Source organism: Phoenix dactylifera, chromosome 1 (genome assembly GCF_009389715.1).
Source record: "Phoenix dactylifera cultivar Barhee BC4 chromosome 1, palm_55x_up_171113_PBpolish2nd_filt_p, whole genome shotgun sequence".
NCBI classification, from domain to species: Eukaryota; Viridiplantae; Streptophyta; class Magnoliopsida; order Arecales; family Arecaceae; genus Phoenix; species Phoenix dactylifera.
This window is the reverse complement of record NC_052392.1, coordinates 17,055,938-17,066,222: the sequence shown is the minus strand read 5'-3', so window position 1 is coordinate 17,066,222 and position 10,285 is coordinate 17,055,938. Positions and strand designations below refer to the sequence as shown.

The 10,285-nt window shown below is 36.3% G+C and overlaps 1 protein-coding gene across 9 annotated transcripts in view; it reads right to left on the bottom strand.

Moving 5' to 3' along the window:
• Positions 1 to 4,281: 4,281 nt before the first annotated feature.
• Positions 4,282 to 10,285, bottom strand: part of LOC103701430 (stromal processing peptidase, chloroplastic) — a 60,759-nt gene continuing 54,755 nt past the window's right edge. The window contains exons 20-25 of one of the 9 annotated variants that reach the window (XM_026802346.2): positions 9,819 to 9,939; positions 9,654 to 9,734; positions 8,926 to 9,027; positions 7,236 to 7,395; positions 6,218 to 6,354; positions 4,282 to 4,644 (exon numbers count right to left, since the gene is read on the bottom strand). In XM_026802346.2, the coding sequence (XP_026658147.2) occupies positions 6,266 to 6,354; positions 7,236 to 7,395; positions 8,926 to 9,027; positions 9,654 to 9,734; positions 9,819 to 9,939 (553 nt within the window). In that variant the 3' untranslated portion in view covers positions 4,282 to 4,644; positions 6,218 to 6,265. Of the gene's footprint in view, positions 4,645 to 4,671; positions 4,888 to 6,217; positions 6,355 to 7,235; positions 7,396 to 8,925; positions 9,028 to 9,653; positions 9,735 to 9,818; positions 9,940 to 10,285 lie in introns of those variants that run through there. The other 8 variants (XM_026802348.2, XM_026802347.2, XM_026802349.2 and 5 more) reach the window with 8 other exon arrangements.

Below are 10,285 nucleotides of genomic sequence, written 5' to 3'. Positions count from 1 at the left end.
AAGCAGGGGCGGACACTTTTTCTCTAAGGGCAAAGACTTTTAAGTAGGCGAGTACTCGGGCTAGTGAGCAAATATGCCAAGCTTCGGCGTTGTGCACTTGACACCTTTCAAAGAAGTTTGACGTGTGAACCGAAGTCGTGTTGCATCACTTGTTCCTTTCTCATTTTAGTGCTTGCCTTTTCATCTTACGTAGGGGCCTTTATATAATTAGAGTAGAGGTCGCAAGAGAGCAGAGCATACTACCATGTCGAATGCTAGTAGATGTCTATCTATTCTTTAATTCACAAATCCCTAAAATGAATGTATGTTATTTGCTAGGTTACGGGTACTAGTGGGTATTTTGCCGGATGTGATTCTTGTTGAATTGTATACTCGGGAGATGAGTGTAGGGCGGACAATTCTCATGCCATCTTGATAGGCTACCAAAAATTCTTTGCCTTCCGTGATAAAGCATAATGGTGCTCCACTTCCTCCCGGTTGTGGAATGAAGTTCTAATGGAAGCAGGTTGAGGGTTCTGTTTAAAGTTTTTTTAGTTATCGGCGAATGAAAAGAAATGTTGCTTTGACTAAAAAAGGAAAAGAAAGCGAAAGATTCAGAGTTTGGTAGTAACTCCGAGGCTTGATATCATCGGGCTAGAAAACAACAATTTGCATTTGGTTGAGTTTTGGAAAGCACATGATACATGGAGGCATAACAAAAGCAGGCATACAAACAATGTAACTTAAATTGAACTAAGGTTGGTCATGATGGAATATCTTAGCATTATCAGATGATTGATTCAGGAGATCTGAAATGTTAGGAGGCAGATGCTGGTTCAAGAGTGAGATTTTAGAGTTTGGAGCCACAAGGAGAAATATTTTGCCTATATGCCATTTGGAAAGCTTATTATGCACATTGGCGTGAAATAACTTGTTTCATGGACATGGCTTCAAATTCCAGTCATGCTGGTCTATGCTGGGCTGATACCAGCACTTAAGCCAGGTCCAACATAACAAATTTTTAACTCCTCTTTAGTATCCTTGAACAAAAAATGTTCCCTCCTTGCATCGTAGGCACATTTTCTAGCATAGCTTTCAAGCATTGTTTCCGTGAGTGACTGGTATGCCCATTGGCGCACTGTACCTAGAACCTTGTTCGTGGCCAGTGGGGGCATGGATGAATGATGTCGTCGCTCAAATAAAGTTTTCAAGTTTCTCCGCCAATGGGCATGCCCTAATGTGCCAGTACACATGCCACAACATGTGAGATCAGAAAATAGGGAGAAGTAGAAGTTCCCTTGAAGTAACACCAGTAGCCAATTTCTAGACTGGCATTTGAGATTATCTTCTAGGCTAAGGCTGGTCAACTGATTAAGACTGGGAGAAAAGTCTGCTTGGGTGTGGGAGGGCAAGATCACATTATTTTTCTTATGTATGCGGGCTGTTGTGCACATTCACATTTGCATAGTTTTGGCATGGGATTTACGATCTCAATATTCACTTAGGTAAACTGTTAATATTTTCTTCTTCTAGATAAGTTATCATATCCCAATCAAAGACCTGCATTTTTGATGCTTTATTATTAAATATCTCAGTCTCTGGCATGTATTTACATTCCTAGAATAATTTCTGTGTTCTTTATATGTTGTAATATTAGAATAGTACTTTACAAAAAACCAGTGGACAGAGTCCAAAATTCCAGCAAGTTAATGAAAGATCAATTTATATGGCCTTTATTGCATCATGATTATAATGTAAAATTTTCTGCTTTGATATTCCTATTTTCATCTCATCATGTAATTTTATATTTGAATTTCTATTGAATATGACTTTACTTTCTAATTCTGTTAAATATGCTTTATTTATTTACTCATTCATTTACATGACCATTGCATGCACTAATTTTTCATTATGATGCTTTCTCTGTCTGCCTTATCAGGGCCATGGCGCTGATCGAGACTCTGTAGATCAAGACTCTTACAGAGATTATGTGATCACTGAGGAGATGCGTCAAGAAATGGATTATAATGCTGATCGTGCATGGTACCTGGCAAACTTTTCATCTTTAGAATAAAAAGGAACTTTTATAAATTTCCCAGTAGACTGAAATGCTTGAAACAAACTGTTATTTGCACTGATGACAACTTTGTTATAGGCTTTTCAAACAACCCATTTACATGTTTTAACGCATAAAACTTGAGGTTCATTATTGATGTCAAAAACTGATAGTAAATACTCCTTAGAAGTAGTTAACTTGGGTTGGAAAAAAATCATTTCTTATGTCTATTTGGACAGTTTTAGATTATATTTGGACAGTTTGAAATCTAAATTAAGCAAATCATCGCATGCTCTGATTATCTGAACCAACTACAAATGCCTTCCGTTTCCTATGGCTTTTAGGGAGGTTTCAGTTGGCAACATGGAATTATGTTGCTTATAGAAGTTGCAAAAGTGCCCCCTATCTCTCTGATTCAGTATGAATCAATTTGTAAGATTTGACTTCCTTCTTTTAACAACCTATTTTTTTCTTCTTTTTGTTGTTAATGTTGGCAATTCTTCAGGTATGACAGAGAAGAACACAACACAATGTTTGACACTGATAGCTCATCATTCTTTCTTGGAAATGACACTTCTTACCAGAAGAAAGAGGCGGAGTTGGCAAAGAAATTGGTAATAGTTGCCTTTTTTCATTGAAGTATGCTTCCGTGTTTTTTTAGTAGTTCTAACTAAATTGCCTGGTGAAAAGTAACTGATGTTTTGGAAGCCTGCATGCTATTGTCATTTCACACCTACTATTGCTGGATAAAGATGCTGTATTACAATTTTATATATTTATTTATATATATATATATATTAAGGGATACAAGTGCTTGCCTCTAGGAGTCTAGGGTAGTCTTAAATGACTGGCCACAACCTGGAGTCATATCTATTATTGTGAAACAAGACACTGCATTCATCTATGGATGCTGCATTCACAACCAAGAGTCGTATCTATTATCGTGAAACAAGACACCTTGGTGTTGGTTAGTTATTTGCTGTCAACCTTTTCGATCTTGCATATGTTGGTGTTCTGTTTCAAGCCAAAGGCAGTGAGGTTAAAGTGGGGCTTCTGCCATGTATTTTAAATGACCAATTAGTGGGTTAAGGGATGCAGCCCTATAAATTGACAAGATATAAACTTATGCTGCAAAGCAACACTCATCCAATATTACCTTTTAGTTGCAAAGAGTTTAGACTGGATGCACAGAGGGAGTAGAATTGCATATTTCTAGTAAGGTTTCTCTTAAAGTAGACCAAATTTGCATATTTTTACTTTCCTGTTAAACAGGTAGGAACGCATTTGAAAACTAGACCAAAATATCTTCAACATCAAGAGCGGCAGAAGACCATATATGAAAAACTAGACCGGGATCGATCATCAATATCTTTCTTTAAGTTCACCTTTGGGTTGCCACGCAAGCTGCATAGTACCATTGATTTAATCGCTAGCATTCCTCGAGTAACTGAGATTGTAGCTTTTTCCACCTACCGGTAAGGAGAAAAATGAATGGATCATATTTTCGACCCTCAACATCCATTCGCAGTTCACCAGTGCGAACAGACAAGCAGAGTGAGTTGTATTTACATTCACTGTTGCACATTGGAGTGGAGGTGTAGACTGCTTTATGGCAAATGGATTCGGTCCCTATAATTTGAGCCAATACCATTACAGTTGGTTTGTCCCTTCCAACGTGAATTTATTAGCTGTGTCCAGCCCCCTTTTTATTTGTAATTGGGCTTGGACGACAAATCTGTTGGGACACCAATCGAACAACCAATTGATGATAATATACGCCAATATATGGATTAGATAACTTTATGATAACTTTATGACCCAAACCCACCCAACCCAATATAAAAACATCCATATATCCATATACTGCATCAATTTATTCATGCACATTTTCTCCATTTGTGGTTTTGAGCCAAATGAGGCGAGGCAAGATTGCTCTGCAAATGGAATGGATCTTAAGACCCAAAAGAAATTAAAAAACAACTATATAAACAATGTAAAAATAACTAGATGGAAACGTGGCTGCCGGTTGACTTGCGCATTTTCGTTAAGGAAACCAATAGATTAATCAGAAAATACCATGCTAGTTTTTGGAGCCTGTTCTAGACAAGGCTGAAAGGTCTAAAGAGTAAGTTGGGAAAAGGCCTGCTTTCTGATTCGATGTTGGATAACAGATTTGATCCTCCTCTTAGATGACCCATGAGGAGAAATTCCTGTCATCCCTGCTTGCTTAAAATTAGACAAATAGCTTCCAAAACAACTGCCATTATACGTGCAAATCAGTAAGGGTATTTAATTTGTCATGCACCAACAAGAATCATGTTGTTCCCATATGTCAAGCATTTAATGCTTGATATCTAACATAATACCCCAATCGATCCGTCCCATGACATGTTGTCTTAACACTTCGAATCACAAGTCTTGTTCGTTGACTATAGCATCATCTTCAAATCAGCTGCCAAAACCATCTTCCAGTCTTCATCATCTGCCATAAGCTATAACATCAGCTCTGCCAATTGCTGGTTTCCAATTCCTCTTTATTTCACTTTTGGTGCTAGAGATCACAAGATAGGCTTTAATGATCCTATCATCTGGATTGCTAACAAAAACATCTGAGGAGACTTGTGTTACAGGCAAAATGGAACTTCAAACAGATAATGAGCTTGAAGATTTTCTTTGAAGAATAATGTATTTTGTGTGCTTATATACATAAACATACATAAAATAATAAATAATAAAATTTTTCAAATTCAATAGTGACATTCTGTGTGGCGCACTGCTGACAGCTATCTTGTGTGGAATTTATCATAATGCATAAGGACTCCAAAGAGATCGCTGGGAAGTCAGTTGCTGCGCTGTTAGGCACCAAGCATGCAAGTGTGTCACTCATTCCATTGATATATTGCACACAAATAAAGACACAAACACACACACACACACACACATTAAAGGTGTACGATATCTACACAACCATTATGCAAAGAAGAAATTTTTACAGTGTTCCTGTTGCATGGCAATTTTTTTGGGAACATGACATGCAGATACATAAACATGGAGGTGCAAGCACAGAACCAGGTTCACATGGTCATATTTGTGATGACAAACTTTGGTCATAGAAGAAAATTAATAGGTTCAGTACCCTTCCCATATCTCCAATGACACCTTACAATTGCAATGCAGCTGTGAGATCACGCAGATTTGGAATTTCATGCCTTCATGCACCACATACTTAAGTGGCTTTATTGAAACCATGGTCGCAACTGTTGTATGTGGGTTATTAGGTTATATCACCATTTGACCCGCAAAAGAGATCCCCATATTTGGACAAATTTAAAGGATGTCCTAATATGTTGAGCATTCTCTAAAAGTAAAATCTCTCTCTCTCTCTCTCTCTCACATACACACACACACACACACACACACACAAAAACAAATACACAGAAAAAAGAACTATGGTTTTAAGTTAACAGAGAGGAGAGCGATCGACCTTGCTATAGCTATTCTCTATTTTTCCTTGAAGACAAAATAACTTTTATGCTCTGCAGCCTCACGCCACCCCCACCCCAAACTATTGTATGTGGGTTGTTAGGTTATATCACAATTTGACCCATGAAAGGTTATATCCCTAATTTGACCATAAAAGGATCCGTATGTTTCTGCTTTGAGGAAGATTACCAATTCATTGCCCTGACCATAACAAATCTAAATATGGAACCTTTCACAGTCATCTCCACACTATCAATCTAATTTTATGAAGATGAAAGAAGGCACCAATCATTGTTTGCTTCTCAAGCTGAAACTACAGTATATTGCATTGCCAATGCAACACCCTTATGCAAATAAAAGTTCTCATAGATTATCAATTTGTTTACTCTGTCAGCTAATTCAGTTGAGTTCATTCTTTCTTGTACACCAAGCAAATTTAAGACTTTCTGTGTAGGTTCTGATGGAAATTGAAGAATGAAAGCCCTATGGAATTAGCACAGAAGAACAGTGACCCAGCGTTTTATGTTTTAAATGGGAAAGCTTTCAAAAGTTTTTTGTCATGGGAATGAAGCTGCCAATATCTGTTTCAATTCATGAAATACCTCAGGCTTTCAAAACGAAGACAATAATTTTGGTGATCATCGCTGCATACTGTCAACAAAGCCCAAGTATCCACATGCATAAATCCAAGTAACATACCTCCTGATGCTTAGAAGTTATAGGGAAAAATGGATGTTCTGAAGGGAATCAGGTTGTGGGTCTTGTCATTGTCGATAGACCACGGCCAATGGGAGTGACCCCTTGATGGCCCAAATCTAATTCTTCGTCATCTGAAACTATTAAACAATAAAATAATGATGTTAAAGAGAGGAAAAATCAATATAAAGCAATTTTAGATTGATATTATCATAGAATTTTGGACAACTAAAGACAGGCCTAATAAACCACTCACAGAGGAATAAATATGTCCATTTGGAGGGGGATTTTTACAGCTTGTTAGTGAGAAGGGTGTGACAGCCAAGTGGTCTTTTTTGTATTGTTATTATCATAAAAGTATTGGACAAAAAAAGCAAATGATTCGACAAACAAAGATCCTCAGATACATGCCTGCAACAAAATCCATCCAAATGCACCATATATTACAGAAAGGAAATGTCAAGCCAGGAGAACTATGAAGATATCAATTACTTGGGCATCATTTAAAATGTGCAAGTGCTCAGCGCAGCTCAAGATCTTGATCAGTCTTCTTGTAAAATATGGTTTCTCCTTTTAATGGCCAGCCATGTAAAAATGATGAATTATGAGAATATTCACCCAAAGTTAATTGATTCCAATCATACTTCCCCATGATTACTATTTAGTTGCGAGACTAGAGGTACTGGAGAACTTTCTAGCAAGTCTAGTTTCCTTTCATGTAATTTTCATGTTCCCTGCTTTATCTCATTTTTTTTCTTTTTAAGAAAAGAAAAATATATTGTTTCAAATGGACATCAGTGACCTAAAATGAACTGAAAATTGTTGGAGTTTTATAGTTTTAAACCCTCAGAGAAAGCAAAACCCAGCATCAGAAATCAGGAGAAAAAAAATATAACTGCAACATGGGAATTTCTTTTAAAGCTCCAAATAAATTAAAGGAAAAATCACATACTATGAGTTGAAGAGATGAACAACTTAACAACCCAGTTATTTAAACTAAGAGCATTAGAATGTGCCATACATGTCTTACCAGATGTATCTTCACCTGCCTGTGCACCAGCCACTCCAACGCATGAAAACAAAGAAGAATCATCTACTTTCAGATGTTCATATGCAAGGTAGATGTCCTCAATTGTTGCAGCTTCATATAATGAGGTTAAGTCTTTGATGCACGAAATATCCTGAATTCCATTAGAGACTATTACAAATGCAAAACAAAAAAAAAGAGAGTGCAAAAGAGCAAGATTCACGAAACAATAAGAATTACATACAGAAATTGACACATAAAAGAATGATCAGGCTGCTTCCAATTTTTTTAAGAGGGTGACACGAAGAGATTCTATGAATTGAATATTGGGAGGCAGCATACAATGAAATTTAAGTCTGTGTGTCATATCGAACTGGGAAAAAGGTTCATAAATTGTTTCTTCATAGAACTGAATTACAGCATCGACAACTAAATATCTTAGCATGAACATAAATGCATGCATCCATAAATCCATACATGTGAGCCCCTGCATGAAGCATAGATACTTCAAATCATATGTGGTGTCCATATCAGATAAGTAGTTGAAACCAACACTTGTTGCATTTTTCTCAGATACATGTCCAATACTTTTGTTAAGTTTCCTTTCAAAAAAAAGAAAGAAAAGAAAATGGCCGCCCAATCATGAGGTCTCTGCCATTGCAGGGTGGGTCGGATCTACGCAACCGAATCCCCACATGTATAGAGGTTGTTTCCATGTTTCAAACTCGTGACTTTCAAGTCACAATGGAGCAACGTTATCGTTGCGCCAAGGCCCCAGTCTTTACATTTTTTTTAAAAGTTTCCCATTGTTCAAAAATTAAGAAACACAAGATATTTCTCGAATATACTTGAATACTTCATCAATACCTCCAAAAATGAGAAGGGTATTTTCTTTCTTTGTTTAGTGTTAACCTTTTCATGATAAATGGTCAAAGTTGGAATTTACGATGTTAATATTTTATGGAGTAGGATCTATGGTTTGTATGGTAACTAGATGATGAGACTGCAGAAGTTGATGTTATTAAATAAAGTATAGATTATGTTATTTTGACATCCTATTATGCTTTATAGATTCTTTTTTACATATTATTGTTGGTATCCGTATTATCTCATACCCGTGTCCATGCTCCATAGGTGCTTTCATGCATATAAGAGAGAGAGAGAGAGAGAGAGATGCAGAAACAGAAAATAAATTCGACAAATGGACATGGTAATATATAAGGAGTATGTACTAAGGGCTAACATCTCATCTCAAGATGAGAGTACGGAGGATAGGCAGTGTTAATAATTTTCAAAAGAGGTCATGGTGTTATGATTTTTTTTTTGACAAAAAAATATAGTATTGTGATGGCAAGGGAAAGACCATAAAGGCCTAGGTGGCGGTTCTAAGAAAGGACTAAAGTAAACGTGATGGAGAATATAGCCAAAAACAGGAATTACTGGCATTTAGAAAAGAATGCTACATCAATGGAATTAACCTTTTTTTGCTGATGTGTATGGCAATATTCAGATGACTATTTTATGAGAACTACATGATCAGCCAGAGACTAAAAAGATAACGCATTCTGTTCTGTACATGTGCAATTACCAACCAAAGCAGAGAACCAAAGAAAGCTTGGTGGTGGAAATGATAAGAAACATATCTGCGAATAGAACTAACAGATCAATATATTGCTTGACTTACCTTTCTTGGAATAGATGAAGCCTGTAAATGTGCTAACAATCCTAACCAGTAAGCATTTGACTTGCTTTCAGCATCATGTTTCATCAGCAGGGTCCTCTTTGCCTGCCATAAATAAAATCTGATGTAAGTGATCCCTGTAAAAACCAAATGCGAGTCCATAGTACAAACATATGCATAAGAAACAACATACGATATAATGAAATACCCAGTACAGTTCTAAGATAATTACTGTAAAAGCTTCTTTTCAAATGTATTCTAGCTGACAATCACATATATCATAAGCAACTGACTTAAGACACCACAAAAAGACTTCTGAATATAGTACTGAGAGAGTTTTACAGAGTAAATAATGCTTCACTGAAGAAAATATAAAGTGCATAGAACTTTATAAGAAGTTCAATTTCTTATTGTAAAGCATCTGATCCAGATACTTCTCGGTGATGTTTTAACTGTTTCAATGTAAAGAGGAACAAGCTTGCAGGTGGTGCGTTAGTTAAATAACTGACAATTAAAACCCTCTTAAACTAATCTGCAATTTAACTGAATCTAATTTTTTTAGTCATACATTCTTCAAATCACCAACTTATTACAAAAATAACAAAAGGTTAGTTGGTTAATAACTTTTCCAGTCCAAAATAAGGATCTTATTTACAAATATATAACCTTGTCATCTCATAGGACTCGCTCATTGTTCAGAATTAAAAATAATAGGCTAGAGATTCACTAACCCGGTCCAGCTCCCTCTGGGCAATCTTGTTAGTATGCAAACCTCTAAGAACATTCTTGCATGCATCAACAGCTTTGTAAACCTGACAAAGACTGGTATTTTGAGAAACTGGAGCACACATGGGAGAGAAAATTACTTGAAGACAAGCTAAAATTGTTAAACATACCTTACTAGGAGTAGAAGTTACAGATATCACATACCATCCAAGTTTCAGCCTATCAAAAAGGCTTAGTTCAAAGGATACATCATATGTTAGTCCTAAAGAATCCCTGACGTTTGTGAAGAGCCTGTAAGAATGAGAAATATTAGCATGTTCAGTTACACAATCCCATCATCTAAGTGTAGATCTAGGCTTCTAAAGACCATTTAGAAGCAAAAGGAGACTCATGATCATGCAAACTTAATCACTCATATCCATGAACTAGATGTATTTGTTAATCAAAGAGCCTGTTTAATTAAGTACATGCATAATTGATATTTAATATAGGCATACACAGTCACAGGAGCATAAAATAATGAGCCCCCAAATATTCCGATAAAACTGGAGGTGCATTTATTGAATTAATCAATCTGATGTTCATATATTTCATTCTGACCAAGTACAAATACCTTCATAAGGGACCTTATCCAGAA